This window comes from Aristolochia californica, unplaced genomic scaffold, assembly GCF_029961685.1.
Source record: "Aristolochia californica isolate CCGP_79_NKW_82.1479 unplaced genomic scaffold, dmAriCali1.0.hap1 SCAF_8, whole genome shotgun sequence".
NCBI lineage: Eukaryota > Viridiplantae > Streptophyta > Magnoliopsida > Piperales > Aristolochiaceae > Aristolochia > Aristolochia californica.
The window spans coordinates 40,833,020-40,853,767 of record NW_027182279.1 but is presented as its reverse complement, the minus strand read 5'-3'; the positions used below and the strand labels follow the sequence as shown (position 1 = coordinate 40,853,767).

Genomic DNA, 20,748 nt, shown 5'->3' with positions numbered 1-20,748 from the left:
GTCGATTTCAACATATATCGACCAATACAAATACTGATCGATATCAGATACTTATTGATTATACTAGTAATCTTATTTTTCTTTGTAAGACAGTTCACGATTTGTTACTTAAGTGACCCATCCGTCGGATGATTTTTTATTGTGGTGGTCACCGGTTACAACCTTACGATTTTTCGTCGATTTCATGGTCTCGTTTGATGGAGAGGAGGCTATAAAAAGGGGTCTAGTTTGCCATTGACGAACTTATGTAATAGACGAGACATTCTGTTTGTCGAAGACGATAGTCGAGAAATTTTGTCTATTGGAAGTTGACGCCGTGTCAGGAGGTACAATTTTAGTTTATGAATTTAATATATGCTTTCAAAATTCTTCATTAAAGTAATCTTACAATCTTGACATATTGCCAACTTGTTAATTTATATATACCTGATTTTAATTTAGAAAATATGATAATATGAGGGTATATGGTCGATGTGGTCAATATATATCAAATTTTAGGATGTTTGATACGTATATATGCCCACTTTTGTTTGAAGTCTTATACTTTTTTCTTTAATTTGGTATTTTATTAGCATAATTGGGTTTTAAAAAATAGTTGGAAATCAAACAAAATAGTTGCATGGCTGGTACACGTAACCCGGTTATCTCAAATGAAATTTCTGGAGAAGGGAGGAGAAGATTGTAATACCCACACTTGTTTAGTACATAAATATAAATAATTTATTTGGGCAGTTATCTTGTATATTTACGGTGGAGTCCTTTTCGTTGAGCCCGCCTTCGCCAAAATCTCCACGATTCTCCAAGTGGATATCCCCTCTGCTAGTGGGTCCCGGAAGCGGGAAGATTCCTGATGTCTCCTCGCATGCCCCGTATCTTCCACTTGCTTCAATTGTCACCCGCGCTGACGAAACCGAACCACACGCCTTTTTGTGCCCAACGCTGGGTCCCACAAATGGAATCTTAATTATTTTGTTATTTTATTTGCTACGTGGAATCCGCATCTCGTTGGCAGTTGCGTTCCCTGTACCAGGAACATCTTCCCCCCCAATAAGCATCGCACACGTGGTGGTTGTTTGACGTGGGAAGTTTTGATTGGGTCATTTGGTAAGCGCTGGGCACATGAGGCTTACTGGAAGATTCTACAAGAGAAAACGGAACAGAACCGGGGCGGGCGCAGAGATGAGAGCTCTATTTGAAGGAGTCTAATCGACGACGAGAAAACAGGAGAGAAGGCAGGAGGCTTGAGTTCGGATCCGAGGAGATTTCATGGAGTTTCTGCGGACCAGGATTTTGCCTCTGCTGTCGCTGCTAGCTTCATTTCTGCTACTCTATATCAGGACCTCCTCCAAGGTCAGATCTCTGTTTCTGTTGCTAGTTTGAGTTCGGATCTGTCTTTTTTGGGTGTATGGATGACAGGATGAATCTATGCGGTGAATAGTTCGGAGCATTCATTTCTGAACTTTTTTCTTTCTCAGTCTCTTTAAGTTGATTATTTTTTTCGTGTGTTTTGAGAGATCGAGTGCTGTGCGTTTTTTCGGTGAATAGAATGAGTCTCTTTCATTAAGGATTAGAGCGTTTTTGAACTTGTTTCTGTTTCGGTCTCACTTGCTTATCGCTTGTCATTTTAGATATGATGCGATTGTAGACGTCTTTCTGTTGAGGCTGATTCTTTTTTTTTTTTCCTGAGAGATGAGGTGCTGATATTAATGTCTGTTGATGTGATGTTCGTTTCGTCAGTGCGTTTGTTAAAAATCGTTTTACTTTTTTGAGATGTTTTACTCGTCGTCTGTTTTTCTGAAGTTGTGCTGTTTTGAATTTATGTTTCATTTTTTGGTGAGTTGAATGTCTTTGCTTTAACTTCAAGATTTTTGGAAGTACATTTTGGAGTTTTGTATCTCTCTTTTCTCTCTCTCATCGTTCGAGTTATGGTAAGATGCGCTGGTTTTTAGTTTCTTTTTTGTTTCTTAAGATTCATGCTCCCTCTTTCTCTCTTTCTTTTCTGATTTCTTTCAACCTGTTTGAGATGTGATCCGTTTTTGTACCGTACTTTTGGTGTTTGAAATTTTTACTAGTTTTTTTTTTTTGTAAGGTACTGCTTTTCCTCTAAATGCATTGAGGTTTTCAACAAGTATTTAACTTTTCTGTAACTCGCTCGATCTGATGCTTTTTGGCTGTTGTCACGTTTCTCTGTTGAAGTTCTTTACTCGACTTCTTTCTTTCTCGTTCGACTTCGATACTTTTTAAGTTGTAGCGCACGTTCAACCAGTCAATTGTTCTCTTGTAGTCTTATTCCTGGAGAGCTTTCTTAGCCAGTTGTTTAACATTTTTCAGAGATTACGTTTCTTATATGTTTATTGTACTTCATGTTTAGCAAGAGATTCTAAAATTTAGTCTAGTCAAGGTTTAATCATGATTTTTAAGTATATGGTCGTTGAAATTTTGGAATCAATAGTGATCGACTGTTTTGCAGTTCTACTTTTTGGTATTTTGGTTCTTTTGTTTTACTGTTTTTCCACGCTTGCCTGTTAGACTTGCTCAACAGTTTTTTCTTTTTTTTTCTTTTTTACTTTGATTAACAAAATACGACGTTTTTCTTTTTCTTCATCAGAGTTTTTTTCTGTAACTTTTACTTTTTTTTATCTTTTATTTTCCTCGGAAAAAAGGTTTGGTAAAGGTTTCGTCTCTCTCTTGGACTCCTCGTTTCACTATTGTCATCGTCTGTTCAGTAATTCCGTTTCTCTGCAGTAATTCCACGAGACTTCAGCATATGAGTAACTTCTCCGACATACTTTTCTTGGCCCAGAAAAGTTGCTGAATCCGCACTCTGCAGCCTCATGCGGACTTTCTAGGACCGTCCATTTAGCGATTAGGCGTGACATCAACCTCACTGGCCCTGTGAGATCATGTGGTCCAAGTAGCGAATACTGTTACAAATTGGAATTCTGTCCCTTCCCCTTCTCTGTCGTGAAAGTGTGTCCTTTTCTTTTTCTTTATAGGTCGGGGGTGTTGTGTGTGTCTTTTCCCCTGCTTGGTACGAATTCGCAGGTCTTTATTGATGCCTTAAAAACTTTGTGTGAACTGCACACTTGTGATATACTTATTCATGCGATCATATATAATAATATATCTTTATATTGTGATTGACTATATCGCTTTGGATAGGTATCGGGGATGTATATGTACTTAAACCTTTTTTTGCCTTCGTTTCAAATAAATTATTATCTTGGATTAAAAAAGTGTATGGATTAAAAGATTGTACATACATATGTATATGTATACATTTATATATGTCCGTGAAGCGTCTTATGTATTAATTTTTCACATTAATTAACAAGTTTCGGTTCCCCATTACAGCCATCGAATAGTTTGTGCAGCCTTCTTCCTCACGATGAATTCTGGATCTATAGCAAGAGAATTGTTACCCCTCAAGGAGTTGCTGCTGGTGCAGGTTGGTGGATAGAGATTGGACAGCACGAATAAAACAAGAAAAACACTTGTTTGTATAGTAATTTTTATGCAAAGCAGAATCTTTTCGATTAATATAAAATTATCAATATAAATTTAATATAATATAATAATTTTAAATATGAATTTCAGTTAATGTAGATAATTATAATTTTTTTTAACGCTGTATCATGATTCTATCATCCTTTTAATTTGCTTTGAAGAGCTTTTAAAAATGCTGTTGCCTGTTGTTAAGAATGATATGATCCTGTCATATCTACGGAGATCTGCCCGCCAATATTAATTGTAAAAAGGAAATTGTAACTGTAGTTTATAGCTAGATCATTTCATTAAAAATGTTAGTGGGGTTCTATTAACTTATTGAGTACTTTCATATGAGTTCTTAAACATGCTCGCTAGTTGAAATCTGTAGTTAGGAAGAAAATATTGAATTTTGTAACTGAGTGTTGCTGTGCTTCTTCTGTTCAATTTCAAGCCCATTTGGCTAAGCTTCCACTCTTTTGGTCTATGCTTTAAGCGTCGCAGCAATGTAAACAAAAGCTGCTTTGAAGTCACTTTGTTAGAGATGGCGTCTGGGCTCAATGCATTTGGCACCACAATCTCCGATTCACTTAATGAATCTTCGTGCTCCTCAACTGCTTGTTAAAATGATATTTTCATTACTGTAAATATGGATGCTCGTTACTACAGCTAAGGTATTTTTTCTTCTTCTGTAAATGATCAGTTGAGGTTAAAGGAGGAACAATTGTCTCTGTGGTTGAAGGAGTTCAAACAGGGGAACTGCCCCAAGGACATGTTGTGGATTATGGGGACGCTGTAGTAATGCCTGGATTGGTTGATGTGTAAGCAAGAATTAAACCATTTGTGGTCTTTTAGTGAATAACATACGCAGAAAATGATCTGCTTTCTTAGTCTGTAATTCATCGGTTTAATGCTGAATAATGATTTGGTATTATACAAACCTCTTCTCAGACACGCACACCTCGATGAACCAGGGAGGGAAGAATGGGAAGGGTTCTCTTCAGGAACTAAAGCAGCTGCTGCTGGTATAGTCATCTGTAAATCCATTTTTAAGTACATTCTGGTAGTCTAATGATTACGGATCTAGTCTCATACGGATTCATATTCTACTTCTGATGCGTACTAAAGAAAAAAAAACTAAAAGAGTTTGAAAGATCTTTCTCCTTGCAGGTGGTATCACGACACTGATTGACATGCCCCTAAACGGTATTCCCTCTACAGTGTCTGACGAAACACTTAGACTCAAGGTTAACATTCTTCACTCAGTTCAAGACTTTGTTTAGTCTTATGGATGCTTCTGTGGCGTTTGGCATGATGTTGTCCATTCTGTTCATGATTCTTTTTCAAGTCTTGTGGGTGTTTCTCTTCCATTTGGCATGGTTACGGTCACTCATGGCATCGGTTGCTTAATGATTTTGGTCAGATTTGCTTACTAGGTTTAGGTCTTTTGGGTGAACTGAGGTCAATTTATTTAATTTTCAAATAAGTTTAATAAAAGGATAGCATCGATTTCTACTTTATTGATATACTTTTTGTTTGATTTCATTTTGGCGAAGAATTTTCTTCAAGTGAATAAGTGTGATCTTTCAAAGATTTTATCAATGTTTAGTTACACTAATATATTTTTGAATTTTTTTTCTTTTCACTGTATGTGACAGGTCGATGCAGCTCATCAGAAAATCTATGTCGATGTTGGTGAGTTTCAGGATTTCAATGTCTATTAAGTGTACAAATTCTGTTAATTTAGATCTTGGAAGCTAGAACCAAGAATTAGAGATGATGACTGGCTTCTCACCCTGAATTGATTACACATACGTTCTGTTATACATTCGAGGCTCAAACTTAATTAGTTTAGTCAGTTGGAGGTGCTAAAGTTTGGCCCTGATCCCACAGTTTACAGTTTAATCTCTCAGCCAGGCAGTTAAAATATTAATGGAATTGGCACCGTTCTAGTTCTCTGACAAAGGAATTCGTGTGATCTGGTCTTACCTTGCCACTTTTCTCTTCTTAATCCATTGGTATCAGAACTTAAGCAAATTGATTTCATCAATGCATTTAGTAGCTGAAGATAAACGGCCTTTCTACATTGCAAATGAAATGTCCAGAATATTATTATTTTTGTTTATATTTCATGTTTTAACACGGGCAATGTTTGTTGTATACAGGCTTCTGGGGAGGACTGGTTCCTGAAAATGCCTTCAATAAGACTGCACTCGAAGGACTTCTAAATGCAGGAGTTCTTGGTCTCAAAGTATGAGATTCTTCTATTCTTTTACAAGCACTGTCTTTTGTGGAAGCTGTCAGTTTGACTTACTGCAGTTTTTTTGTGTTTACGTAGTCTTTTATGTGCCCCACTGGAATAAATGACTTCCCCATGACAGACAAAAACCACATCAAGGTTTGTTCGTTTATCATCTTTGTTTTGTAGAAGTTTTCTATTTCAGTAGTTTTTTTCATTTTTCAATTTTAAAGTGTTTAAAACCATCACATAAAGTTATCCTGGCTATGGACAGACCAAAATATGGATGATGGTTTTTAATTCCTTGGCAGGCTTTAATTTGAGCTTAACTTGTTTCAGTTATAATTTCTTTTCTTTATTATAATTTCTTTTCACTTTATTTACTTTTAGGAGGGATTGCAGACGCTAGCAAAGTACAAAAGACCTTTACTTGTACATGCAGAGCTTCAATTAGATCCTGACCGCCATCTGGAACTGAAAGATGGTCTTGATATCCACCGGTCATATATGACATATCTTAAGACGAGGCCGCCTTCTATGTAAGCAACATTTTTAACAGTGTTAATGCATTTGAAAATGCAATTTTCCAGGTGTTGTTTGACTGCTGACCTTCTTTTCTTTCTATCTTACCAGGGAAGAAGCTGCTATAAAGGAGCTTATAGATGTAGCAGAAGACACAAGGTTGGGTGGAACTGCAGAAGGCGCCCATCTTCATGTTGTCCATCTATCTGATGCAAAAGCATCACTTGATCTTATCAAGGTATTTGAGAGATTCTCTAGATCCTCTACATTCAGATATTTTTCAGATGGAATGCAAGCTTAATATTGAAGAGGGCTAAGACATAATTTTGTTCTTCATATTCTTAGGACCATATCTACTCCTCTTTTTCAGTTCAATCCACAAATAACCACACCACAGTGGATTGGTCTTTTGACAAATAGCCTTCTTTGGGAATGGGGGTGGGGGTAGGACTTAAAAATATAACCTGACTGACTTTATATACGTATGTTCTTGCAGGAGGCAAAAAGCAAAGGTGCAAGCCTAACTGTTGAGACTTGTCCCCATTACCTGGCTTTTTCAGCTGAAGAAATCCAAGATGGGGATACTCGTTATAAATGTGCCCCACCAATACGTGATGCAGCTAATAAAGAGAAGCTGTGGAAGGCTTTGAAGGTACTTTGTAGTTTCCTTAGTTTTACTTTACAAAAAAAAATCATTGTACTGCACCTATTTGTGCAATCTCTCATCCTTTACGAATGAATTGAATCTTATTGCAGGAAGAACATGTTGATATGTTAAGCTCCGATCATTCTCCTGCTGCACCAGAGCTTAAACTTTTCAACGAAGGTGACTTCTTAAGAGCATGGGGTGGAATATCATCTTTGCAGGTTCTTTCTTTTCTAATATGAGAAATGTACATATTTCTTCTCACTGCGAAAACAGAAGAATTGTTTCAGCACAAGGAAACTGACTAGCATCGTGTGGGAAAATCCTGCAGTTTGTTCTTCCAGCTACATGGTCTTATGGGAGACAGTATGGGATCACTTTGAACCAACTAGCATCTTGGTGGAGTGAGAGACCGGCAAAACTTGCAGGCCAAGAACTGAAGGTAGTTTGCTTTGACTTTTGTATCTTTTTTTTGTTATCAGATTGTCAGAGTTGTTTAATTAATCAATAAATGAAAAGTCAATGCGGTACCAGCTGAAACAAAAACGCAACGCATATTTATTAGTTTATAATTAATTGGCCTGCCTAGAGAATCCCATCATCATGTACCTATCAGACAATATGGTAGAACACTGCTACAAGCCGAGCTATTATATTTTTTGCACTTTTTGTACAAGAAAAGTTGAGCAACTCTATCCCTGTTGCTTTGTTCCAGGGAGCCATTGTAACTGGGAATCATGCTGATATTGTCATCTGGGAGCCTGATGCAGAATTTGAACTGGATGAGAACCATTCCATACACCACAAGCACCGGGTATGACTTTCTTCCTCCAGTTAAAAAATATATGCATCTTTCCACTAAAAGTCAACTTGCAACCGCTAATGCCGGGAGAGGCCCTTGCTTGTTAACTGTGTATCAGCTGACACTGGAAACCACAGCCGTTTTGCTTCCCTGTGCTTCAAAACTGATTTTCTGTTTATATTAAATTGAGATTCACCTCTTTCGTGCAGAATATTTCGGCCTACCTGGGTAAAAGGCTCTCAGGAAAAGTTCTGGCTACATTTGTGAGAGGGAACCTTGTTTATAGTGAAGGGAAGCATGCCCCATCAGCTTGTGGTGTTCCAATCCTAGCAAAATAAGTGGCTGAAAAGAAGGTAAATATCACTATTGTGATTTTCTTATTTAAAGTATTGATTTTGTAAAGTTAGTCAAACAGCGCAAAAGATTTATTCCAATCCTCTAACCAGTCTTTCTGTGTAAATATTTCAGGCATTCCTCTGGACTGGAGTCGATTGTAAATAATTCGGTTGGGCTCTGTTTTGGTTATCAAAACAGGGTGCTTGGCTTGTATCTTGTTGAATAGTATAATTTATTAACAGAATCATTCCAAGATGATTCTGAGGAAAAGAAAATCTTTCCTTGTGCAAAAAATGCTGCACCTTCCTGCAGAACAGAGCACAAAACAGTGACGAAACAAATGCATAATTTAGTTTAACAGGAAAGTTTGATTTAACTTCTTTTTGTTTGCTTCCAGACATTATCTTTGCTTTAATTTTCTTTCTATTTGAAATTTAAAGGTTGTCCAGTAGTTATAAAGAAATTTGATGCCTGACATTCTCATTTGGATACATACTTGTTTTCAACCAGCAATTGATTGGATACACACTAGCTGCATCATTGCCCCAAGCGCAAGATTGGATACACATTTGTTATTCATAAGAAAAAGGAAATGTCTGTGAGTACACTCCTGGACACTCCTGAAAGGGACTAGAGAACTTCCTGTGGCGTATTATGCTTAGTGTTGCCAAGAAAAAAAATGCTTAACATATTTCTTGACTAAAGCATTTAATAAACTTGTCTGTGATCCATTAAAAGGATTGTTAAGTAAAAAAACCTATGTGGATTGACATCCAAAAATTTCTCCACTTTGTCTTCTTAAACTTAACAAACTTAACAAACTCATCAATAGTTTGAAGCACCTGTCGAGAAACTCTTTTGAATATAGATTCTGTATACTATGCTTTGAGAACAGAGACTGTTACCTGATCAAACAAGGCCAATCATTTTTTTTCCAGCATTCAATTAACAAGCATATTGCACAGAAACAAACTCCATAAAATCTAATAGCAGCAATAGTTTTTATTTTTTTAAAGTTAATAACAGCGATATCAACAACAAGTCAGCCTAAAACTGAAAAACTAGAATTAACTAAATCAACAGCAAATCCTGCAGTCAATTAAAAAAACTGGACAGTTTTCCCATGTTAGTAATATGTGTAATTAAATAACCTGAATTCCACTAATTTGGTACACTGAAACAAAAAATCAGACAATATTTACATTTTTCTCAAGTTGCTGACATGGTTTATTCTTGGAATGACATATAAAGGAGTTCTTTAATCATAATTATTAGGAGAGTCTAGATTTGCCCTAGTCCTTGAAATAAAATGGAGGCTTCAAGTGGCCATAATTGTAACAGGTGATGATGCCAAAATAAATCCTTGTTTGAGCTCCTGAACCCAGAGTTCTTTTATCTATATTGTTGATTTCTAGGGACAACACATAAATACAAGAGATCTCAAGGGAAAGAGAGAAGAGAGGAACTCTAGCTCTTGGGAAAGAGGTGTATGGACGAATTTGAGCCAAGAGGAAGAGGCTTGAATAGGGTTATAAACTTTTACCAACCCTTCCCTTTAAGCTTTATTTATAGATGCTAAAAGTACCAATATTAAAAGTATACCTTTCACCCTAGTAAGAGTGAAGAAGAGACAAAAATCATAAACTAATTACATCAAAGACCTACCGACATATTCATATCTTCCAACAAGAATAATATAGATTCGTGCTTGTGCAATATACCCCCATTACAAAGGTTCATGCAAATAAGAAGAGATGCGGTGAAGTGCCTTGCTGAAACATTGCTAGTCTTCAAGGTCCAAGAATAATGAACATGTTTCTGGATTGTGGTTGGAAAAAAATTGCCCTTGAAGCTAGTAACTGTAACATCTCATAGATTTCCTCAGCCTGTGGATGATATCTATCCCCTGCTACAAAAGCTGTAAGCTTACCGATAACCTTTATGCAAGACAAACCTGGCTCCTTCCTTCCTTTGATTTCATTAGCTTTCTCATATACACAGCATCTGTCCACATTCCAGTGGCAGAATAAATGTTAGAAATGGTGATAGGTTCCACCACTATTAGGATCCAGTTCCAGAATGTGTTTGGCTGTTCGTCTTGCACATTCAACATCACCATGAAGTCCACATGCCCTTAGCAATATAGACCAAACAACATCATCAGGCTTGACTGGCATTTAGTTGATCAAAGAGTCTGCATCCTTTAACATTCCGGCTCGTCAAAGAATGTCTATCATGCACCCATAATGCTCTTTCCCAGGATTAATTTGGTAATCTCTACTCAGAGAGTTAAAAGTGGTGGAAACCAAGATTAATCAGGCCTGCAGCGCATGGCTTCAGGCACTAAGAATACCAATAAAAGTCACAGAATCAGGCCTAAGACCTACAACAGACATCTTCTCGAACAAGTCAATAGCTTCTCTACTACTACAATGCTCTGCAAACCCATTTATCATGGCTGTCCATGATACCAAATCATCATTCCCAGCATAAAAAATGTTTTTAGCTTCTCCTATGCTACCACATTTTGAATACATGTCGATCAAGGCACTATTTATCATAGGATCGTGTTCTACTCCAATGGAGAGGATGTGGGCATGGATTTGCTTTCCTTGTTCAATAACAGCCATAGTAGCACATAGGGGTAGCATCGAATCGAGCCGAGCCCGAACCTGCCTATGTTCGAGGTAGGCTTGATTTAAATATTTCGAACTCGAGCTCGAGCCAAACCTAGCCTTGAGCCTAAAATTGTAATCGAACTCGAGTCCAATAATTTTAACCGAGTTCGAGCTCAAACTCGAGCCGAGTTTGAACTTCCACTTATATTTAAAACTTTGCATAAAATACATGTCAAAAGAGGAAATGTTTTCAGTTACACTTAAAAAAACATTTCTACCTCATATTATAGGAACATAAACAACGAGAAGCAACAAATTTAGTGTTCTAATGGAGCTTCTTGTGGCACATGACATACTACGCACACCATACAGAGATATGAACCAGAATAATCTGTCTGGTACTCCCTAATCAATACTTCTTCAAGTGCCGAAATGTAAGAACTAAGAAGAAGAGCAGATGCTTGACGACCATGATTTAAAATGGTTGATGTCTCCTTTGTAATTGAGAGATCGAAACACGACGCGATTAAACTACAATCTACAGATATCTAGCAGTGCTGATTGCTAAGGATTGAAAAATCGTTTGGCAAACAGTTAAAACGCCAACAAAATAATACAATGATAAAACAGAAAAATCAACATCATGGTAAGAGCTAAAAATAGAAAAATCAACAGTAGGGTGAGAGCTATTACCTATGAGAAATGAGTAGGAAGAAGCTCCTAAAATAGCATGAGGTGTTCGTCCATAGCAGTTTTAATGTGAGATCGAAGATAAATAATGAAATACAGAAGATAAAAATGAAAAAAAAATCATTGTTACATCGGCGATGAAAAAAAAAACCCAGATTTTTTAAGATTAAAAGAACTTACCTCTGTTCCGTCACTTCCGTTAGCGAGGAAGAAGTTCGGGGGAAGAAATCGAAGAGGAAGAATGAAAAATAAGAAGACGAAATTGATCTTCCCGCCCAAATCCCCATTTTCGCTCAATCGCCGTTTGCCGAATGCCGACTTTCCCTATTCCCCTTGATTCCCGAGAAGTAAGAACGAAAGATGAAGAGTCGAAAAACGAAAATATCAAAATCTCAGAGTCTCGAAGACACCTCCCGGCTCCAGCTTCTGTGCGTAAGAACGAAAGACAAAGACTCGAAACTCGAAAGTCTAGAAATCTCGAAGTCTCGAAGAGTTGAAGTCGAAGACAACTCCCGGCTCCCGCCTCCGTGCTCGGCCCTCATTAAGTTAACGAGCTGGCTCGCAAACTTTCGAACCGAACCATGGTTTGGTCGAGCTCAGCTCGTTAACTTAAACGAGCTTGATCTGGATTTCAAACTCGGTTCGAGATCCAGATAAACCGAATTGAACCGAGTATGCCACCCATATAGCACTAGCATAGGCACTAAGTAAACTAGCAAGAGTAAACTCATTTGGTCTTGTTCCTTCCCTCCTCATTTGCGAAAAAGTTCAAATGCTTCTTCTCCTACGTCAGAGCACCGGAGTCGGCTTAGGCTTTTAAAACACTTGCAAAACTATAAGAATCGCATTCTGCATCTGATAACCACATGGCAGAGAAGTATCTTAGTCCCTCCACATTTTGACCTGCACAGACCAGCCCAGTGATTATTGCTGTCCACTACGAGCAATGGCTACCTTTCCTACTTTAAGTGCACATGTCCAATAATGCACTTCCCACAAATCCCCATGCATAGATTGACCTGGTTTTAGTTCAAAACGGTGAAGAAAAAGAAAGGCTCAGAGCAGTGCTACAAAAGAGTAACTCAACAAAGGTCATTTATCTGCAAAAGAAGAAAAAAAAATTCAACCAAGGTAAGGAAAGAACAATCTTAGGAAAACAGGAAAACACAACATAAAAATTGACTAAAGCGAGCAACAGAAACAAATAACCTACAACATAGCTGCTTATATCTTTAATTGGCATGACAACTATGAAGTTGGGTCCAAGGCTCATCCCAAAATAACTAGGAAGTTTTTTTCCCAACTAATAAACTAAAGATTTTTGTATTCACTAATCCATCTGGATTATTCCTTAACACTCTCCCTCACGTGTAGGCCATCTTTTGTGGCTCTACAAAGTGAATAATTTGGGTGGAGGCACATATATGAGTATATGTTTTGATACCATATGACGTTGGGTCCAAGCCCCATCCCAAAATGACTAGCAAACTTAGCAAACCTCTTCCTCAATTAATAAACTCAAAATCTTTGTACTCTTCTTATCTCTTTAATTGGCGTGACAACCACCATGATAAAAGACAATTTGGCAGGCTGTTAATCGCAGTCTAAGATTAACAAGCCGATGCACAAAACTAAAAACTACAAGTTCAGGACAAAGCGATAAAGATTTTTTACACTCTTTTCAAAGAAATAAGGAAAGAAGTTTGTAAGAACAAAGAACAAGCATAAAACAGAAAAGAGATAATTTACTCGTAAAATACAATCCAAATGCTTGCAGAACGCGATTTCTCCTTCAGCCACACTACACAAAAATAATGAGATTTGACAGCCTACGCAAGACAATAGATATAAAAGAGAAAGAGAAACAACTGAGAGGCCATTGGCGAAGACTTCTGAGAGGTTTTTTGCCGCATAGGAGAGGTCTTTTACAGTGGGGAAGAAGCCGAGACCAGAGACCCGAGACTCGCAGCCTCGTAGGCAGAGATAGAGAGAGAGAGAGAGAGAGAGAATGAGAGACCAGCGGCAAATAATGAGGTAAGGCCGCTCTTTGGTCGAGCTACCGTAACTCTCAGGTCTTTTCAGTTTAAAAACACCCGCGCTCGTGTCTTTCAGGCTTCAAGGAAATGGATAAGAGAGAAAAAAATCATCTTGAGAAATGGGATTGCAGAAAAAGGTGAGGCTGCTCTGTGAGTTTGAAAATTTTGTTTTCATAGTTTCTCTACGCTTGAAATGGGTGGACTTATTAATTTCAATTTTTGATTAAATTTCTCTGGTGTAGATATCTTCATTGAACTCCTATTAGGTGTCTTTGGTGCTCTGTTCTTCATGGAGATGAAACAGAAGTCTGGAATTGGGGGGTTGAACTCAACTACAGCGGCGGGTTTTAATCATTCCCTTTGATGGTTACATGGAAATCTGCAACTGCTGCGTTTTGTCGCAGAGAACACCGGTGTTCTTCCATTTTATTACTATCCATGCCTCCACAAGAAAATTGGACCCCCGAGCAGTGTCTCGAGTCAATCGGGTTAGTGTGTCAGATGACCTGCAGAAAGAGTCAGAGAAAATACTAGAATGGCACTCCGTTTGTTCACTGGTTGCAGCTTTTACTTCCACCAGTATGGGTGTCTCAGTCTCTCGAGAGGGGACTTTGCCTATAGGTCAAACCAGGGAAGAGAGCCAGAAGCTCTTGAACCAGACAACCGCAGCTGCTCTCTTACCTCAACCGTTAGATTTCTCTGGGATTGATGATATATCACATATTGTGAACTCCTCTGTTTTGGGAGAACTACTTACAATTCGAGAGCTATGTGCAGTCGATAGAACTCTTAGATCATCTAGACGGCTTCTGCAACAGTTAGAGCAGGTTTCTTTGGATGGAGAATCTTCGGAAAGGTTAGTGTCCTCTGCCCTCCGCCAGGCATATGCTTCGAGCATTTTTATTTGTTTCTTTTGCAAATTATTTCAAAACTCTCGCTTCCAGTTGGGGTGTTGACCTTTGACATTTTATTTTTTATGGTTGTACTGTGCTTTGGTACTTGTTGCTCCAAGACTTTGGTATTTCATCAGTTTTTTATCTCATGGTTCAGATTTCAAAGATTGAGAAAGACTATGGATTTCCGTATGCTGCTTTCTTCCTTATTAAAGGTACATAATCTTATGAAGTGAGCATGTGAACAGGTATTCTCCACTCCTCAAAATACTTCAGGAGTGCAGTTTTCTGGAAGATCTGGAGCAAAAAATAGGTTTCTGTATAGACTGTAATCTTTCATTTATTTTGGACCGAGCTAGTGACAACTTAGAACTCATTAGGTCTGAAAGAAAGAGGAACATGGAGAACCTAGAATTTCTTCTAAAAGAAACATCTGTGAGGGTTTTCCAATCTGGGGGTATTGATAAACCTCTTGTCACAAAGCGTCGATCTCGAATGTGTGTCGGAATTAGGGCTTCGCATAAATCATTGCTTCCTGAAGGTGTGATTTTAGATGTAAGCAGTTCTGGAGCAACTTACTTCATGGAGCCCAAAGAAGCTGTGGAACTAAACAACATGGAAGTAAAGCTTTCAAATTCTGAGAAAGATGAAGAGAGTGCTATCTTAAGCATGCTGACTTCTGAAATAGCAGAATCTGAAAAGGAAATAAGATATCTAATGGGAAAAATTCTTGAACTGGATCTAGCATCTGCTAGGGGTGCTTATGCCAGATGGATAAAGGGGGTATGTCCAATTTTAAGCCAAAGCCAGGAAGAACAGGTATTGAAGAACCATGGACAAACATTTGCAGTAGATATTGAAGGTGTTCAACATCCGTTGCTTCTTGAGTCATCACTTAGAAGTTTATCTTCCATGTCACCACTTGAAGGGAGCTCGGTTCTACCGGATTCTGACAAAGAAGTAGAGGGACCTAAGTTATCTTCCATGGGTAAAAATAAGTTTCCAGTCCCTTTAGACATTAGGATAGCAAATGCTACAAACGTGGTTGTGATTTCAGGGCCAAATACAGGAGGAAAAACTGCAACTCTAAAAACACTTGGCTTGGCATCTTTGATGTCAAAGGCTGGAATGTATTTACCGGCAAGGAACTCACCAAAGCTTCCATGGTTTGACAAGGTTCTGGCGGATATTGGAGACCACCAGGTATATAGTTTCTCTTTTTTCTTTGGAAGAGAAATGAACTTCTAGTCACAATCTGTTTTTATTCTGAAGCTCTTGTGTTTGAAATGAAGTCATTGGAACATAACCTCTCTACATTCAGTGGACATATCTCACGTCTCTGTAAAATCATGGAAGTGGCTTCAGAAGAATCGCTTGTTCTCATTGATGAGATTGGGAGTGGGACTGACCCATCTGAGGGTGTTGCTCTCTCCACTAGCATTTTGAATTATCTTGCTGGGCGGATTAGGCTTGCTATGGTGACCACTCATTATGCTGACTTGAGTCTTTTAAAATCGAAGGACTGCCGATTTGAGAATGCAGCCATGGAGTTTTCTCTGGAGACTCTGCAACCTACTTATCGAATACTTTGGGGGAGTACAGGTAATTCAAATGCTTTGAGCATTGCCAAGTTGATTGGGTTTAATCAGAAGGTGCTAACAGATGCCCTTGAGTGGGTCAAGAAGCTGATGCCAAATCAGCAGAAGGAACGAAAGGGTATGCTTTATCAATCTCTGATGAAAGAAAGAAATATGCTAGAAGCTCAAGCTATGAAGGCTGCATGTATTCTTTCAGAAGTGGAAAAAGTTTACGCAGAGGTATTCTTTTCTTTGTGTTGGAGAGAAATTTAATGTGTCTCATCTAATGAAAACATACCTTTGTTACTTAAATCAAAGAAGAGAGCTGATTAGAAGAAGTACTAATTCACCAGCTTCTCAATGTAGTGCTGGCACACAGACCCATCAGTCAACACCCCTCACCTGAATTACGTCATCAAGAATCTCACAAATCAAATGCCATTGCTTAACTTGACTTAAGATACATCTCACACTAAGAAAGTTTTTTTATCTAACGGTTAGTATTGTCTCCATTGTGAGATTTTTGCAGCTTGTTTTATACTTTTTAGAGCAGTGTATTGGTGGGTCTGGAGTGCCTGACATGCCTTGTGGAAATACTGCTTGAGAAGATTCCATCATTTAGAATTCAAGAGGTTAATATGACGGTAAAAATTATTTTTGTCCTTACAGATTCTCTCTGAGTCTGAAGATCTTGATCGACGTGAAGCAGCACTTAAAGCAAAGGAAACTCAACAGGTCCTTCATGACATAAAAAAAGCCATAACAAAGATGCATGGAATAGTCAATGACTTCAAAATTCAACTCAGCAATTCGAGTCCTGATCAGTATACTTCTCTACTTCGCAAAGCAGAAGCTGCCATTTCATCCATTCTTTCAACTCACCACACAAGTAGTGATTTGGATCTTAGAAAGTCGATTGGTAACAGAACATACATACCACAAGTGGGAGATCAAGTTTTTGTTAAGGGGTTTAGGGATAAGTTGGCTATTGTTGTTGAAATATCAGGGGATGATAATTCTGTTGTTGTCCAATTTGGCAAAATAAAAGTCAATGTAAAAAAAGATGTTGTAAGGCCAGTCACAAAATCAGAGAAGATTGCAACAGTTGGTTCTCCGTCTCGCTTAAAAGGACAGGTTTGTAGTGGAAATTCTTTATTTGGTTGTTTCTTGATTTGTTTGCTTTGGATTACTTACCTATTGTGCTGCTACTTCTCCATCCTCTACATATATAGGAACACTAGTGCTGCTGATATGAAATAGAAGTATTGTAAGAGTAAATTACACTTTTCCATGCCCACTTACTTTGCATTTGACCTCCTGCAAGTGGTTGTTTAATACTGCATATTTACAACATATAAACATGAATTCACACACTTCTCTAAAAAAAACATACAAACATGAAACTTAAATTTCCATTTTCTAGTTAAAAAATATGCTGTAGTCAACATCCTATTAGTTTCAAATTTCCATATATTTCAAAATTTTATATTCTAACCAGGTGATTTTTTTGCCATTCACCTAAAAATAGGAAATAGAGAAGTGGTTCTTATAATAGTTGTCCAGTAAAATTTCCAACCATTAACATTCAAAAAAAGGCTTCCGACTAGTAGAGACTAATAGTTAATGGTGTAGTAACAGCAAAACACATGTGGCTATCAGCTTCTTTTCTGTTTAACTCAGTTCATTATGTATTGTGCATCATCAAGTCTATAGCTATTTCATTCCTTAACCAGGTGTGTGTGTCTACAGCATTCAGACATACAAATATGAACTTAATCAGCCCCCATTACTCATCAGTAGAATGGTGCATTGTTATGAAAAAGAAAATACGAATAGATTTATCATCATATCACGTATTGGTTTTTGGAATAGAAAAACCTTGTGATCTGAATTATGGCTGATGTCGTAGGGTTCAAGTGGGAGTTTCAAGCAGGCCTCTTCAATGTCCACTGAGGAAGTTGAGTCTCTCCACAGTCCAGCAGTGCAAACATCCAAAAACACAGTTGACCTGCGTGGGATGAGAGTTGAAGAAGCAGCTCACTGCCTCAACATGGCTTTATCTGCTAGTGGGCCAAATCGTGTTCTTTTTGTCATTCATGGGATGGGAACTGGAGTAGTTAAGGAGCGTGCACTTGAAATACTGAAAAATCATCCGCGAGTTACCAGATTTGAACAAGAGAGCCCAATGAACTACGGTTGTACAATTGCCTACATCAAGTAATTGGTCTGCTGCATGCCAAGAAAAAAAAAAGGTAAATGGTCTGCTGGAGTAATTCCCTGTATCAGCTGTTGGCAATTCCATGTAGATATATCTTTTCTAAATTCTATGATTGTGAGTTACTGATTTATAGATTTTTCCACTTATAAAACCATGTCACTAAATTCCACAGTAACTAAACTGCGTCATTCTTTTTCTTCTGGAGAGCAGAGAAAATCAATTTTTTTAAAAAATGGTACAAGACAAGAGATTGTACATAAGCAGAAGGGAAGAAATGTTTATCTAGGCTCTTGCTTTTGAAAGGTTCATTAACAAAGCATTTTAGGGGTTTTCCAAGAATGAGATGGGTTTGCTAAAGGTCCCATGGTTGTGACAATGGATAAGTGATTCACCAAGATGACCTGCAATTCAGCTGGGTCGACATGTTTTTGGGAGGCGATAAGTTGGGTCGGTGGGTCAGACTCCTCCCTTCTATTTATTACAAGTACCCTGGAGGCTAGCCTCCGGAGTCCAGAAAAGCGGCTCCAATCGGGCAATTCAACCTGGATTTTACCTGGGGGTGACTGAATGAGATTTTCTCCAGTCAATTAGCAAGCAATTTCAGAAAACACATCCATGAATGTTTTCTCCATTTTATGGTATGTCTATATTTCTTCTATAACATCAGCCAAAACCCATGGAGACTGAAAACATTGTTCTCTTTTTTTCATTAAGTTAATAACATTTTCTGCATCTCCATTAATGACTGTTATATCACTCTTCAGAAAGCCTGCTCATCAGACTGATCTAAAATAACTTCTCATGTATCACTTTGTAACAAAAGGTGCTGCAAAGATGATAATTTCTGGTCTTCTCAACAGGGACCAAAACACCCCATCTACTAGTTCTGGATTTCCAACTGAATGACCATAAGAAATTAGACAATTCTCATGTGCTATTTGGCTGTATTGACTGCATCTTTTGGTGTAACTGGTTATTCCTTACCGGATATCGGCCAATACATATCGGATTTTGGGTGACCTGATACAGGCAGATACATGGGAGTGGTATTGGCTATGTATCGACCGATACACCCCGCCTCAATATGTATCGGGATTTTGGGTCCCTGAGATGTATCGGTTTCGGAACTGGTAAGGCTGGTATGAACAACATTACAAGGTTATATTACATACCTAAATTTGAATTTCAAGAATATACGTGTATTTATTTGATTATAAATGCTGTATTTACTTGATAAATATTTAATGAGACAGAGGCAACTGAGCTTTTTTCAACCACATACAGACTTCTGGTCTCTCCTCTTGCTATCATCCTTATCTATTCTCCATCAATATCCCCAAGATTTGATCAGTTAGCCACTTTAATAATGTTGTGGGCCCGAGCTCCTTAATGGGCCACAAACCGCTTCTCGTTCACAACCTAAACTTTCGTTTTTCACAGACAAGTAATTGGAAGTCTGCTTCAATTACCTTAATAAAAGCGTTATGTGACTTGCTTTATTTGGTGGGCCCCAAGTAAATCATTCTATGGCCCACACAGTTTGATTAAAAGAACCGTAAAAGGAGTCTGGGCTCAATTGGAGTTAACCTCAGATGCACCCTCTTTATAAAGTTAAAATATTTACAAAAATGCCATTCACTTCTTTTTATTTACAATAATGTAATATTAAATTTTATCATAAAATAATAATAATAAAATAATTTTAAATAAAATAAAATATTAAATAATGGAAATATGTTTAAAATATTAACTAATAAAAATATTTAAAATAATAAATAATAAAAATATATTTTATTATTTTTTTAGAGGAGATGAGTATTGCAGGCTTGCAATTTGCAAAAATTATATAAAGGGACGGCTAACTGTTTGATAGGGAATATATCTCTCTTTTTGCAATAGCTCAATGTAGTGGATGAGTCATTACTCAAAGACTGGAAATACCGTAATTGCCCTTTTCGTTAGATGAATTTTACTGAAGTGGTTTTACAATTTTTTCAATTACAGCTTTAGTTTTATTTTCATTTGCTTTAATAGTGGGAAAAAAATAGAGAGTTTAAATTTTTTAAAAAGGGATAAAATTGAGAAATATAAAATTATTAAAAAATTAACGGCAAAGATTATGGTATAATTAGAGGGTGTGACGTAATATATAATAAAGATATTAGATATTGTATCGATCGGTTAAAAATCTGATAAGGCCTCTCGAAGTAACGGTTATAGAGAATTAAAAAAGAGTAACGGTATTTGATTATTATAATTTTTTATTGAGATTATTTTTAAAAGAAAATATTCTTAAAAGTAAGTTGATCGCCCTCTCGAAGTTGGTTATTCCAATTTAATCTGAGAGCCAGTTAAATCGATAAATTCACAAAAATAACTTAAAATATGCTATATACGATTTAAATAAATAAATTTATTATTTATATAAAATAATTACTTTTAAAATATTTTATATTAAGAACATGAGTATACGGTAGAAAATTCCACCTTCCTACAATAAATAATTATTTTTATAATTTTATATTAAATATTTCATTATTTATCTTGCTCAATTATACATACAAATACTTGATTATAAATAATTATTCAAAATATTTATATTTATATTCCTATCAATGTTAGTAACATGGGTCCAACCTCCTAATAAACCCACATGTCTTTGTTAACACTTTAGGGAACTAATCA

At 37.2% G+C, this 20,748-nt stretch overlaps 1 protein-coding gene across 1 annotated transcript; it reads left to right on the top strand.

The window, feature by feature from the left end:
- The first annotated feature begins 1,191 nt into the window (after window positions 1-1,191).
- On the top strand, window positions 1,192-18,232 carry LOC137938586 (uncharacterized). Its single transcript, XM_068783536.1, has 20 exons — window positions 1,192-1,350; window positions 3,355-3,448; window positions 4,190-4,307; window positions 4,438-4,511; window positions 4,657-4,733; window positions 5,145-5,181; window positions 5,652-5,737; window positions 5,825-5,884; window positions 6,116-6,264; window positions 6,359-6,485; window positions 6,744-6,899; window positions 7,004-7,114; window positions 7,225-7,335; window positions 7,609-7,707; window positions 7,905-8,030; window positions 13,714-14,231; window positions 14,517-15,471; window positions 15,561-16,085; window positions 16,515-16,979; window positions 17,755-18,232. Exons 1-20 carry the CDS (start codon window positions 1,267-1,269, stop codon window positions 18,064-18,066), a joined length of 4,284 nt encoding a protein of 1,427 aa, XP_068639637.1. The 5' UTR covers window positions 1,192-1,266; the 3' UTR covers window positions 18,067-18,232.
- The last annotated feature ends 2,516 nt before the right edge of the window (window positions 18,233-20,748 follow it).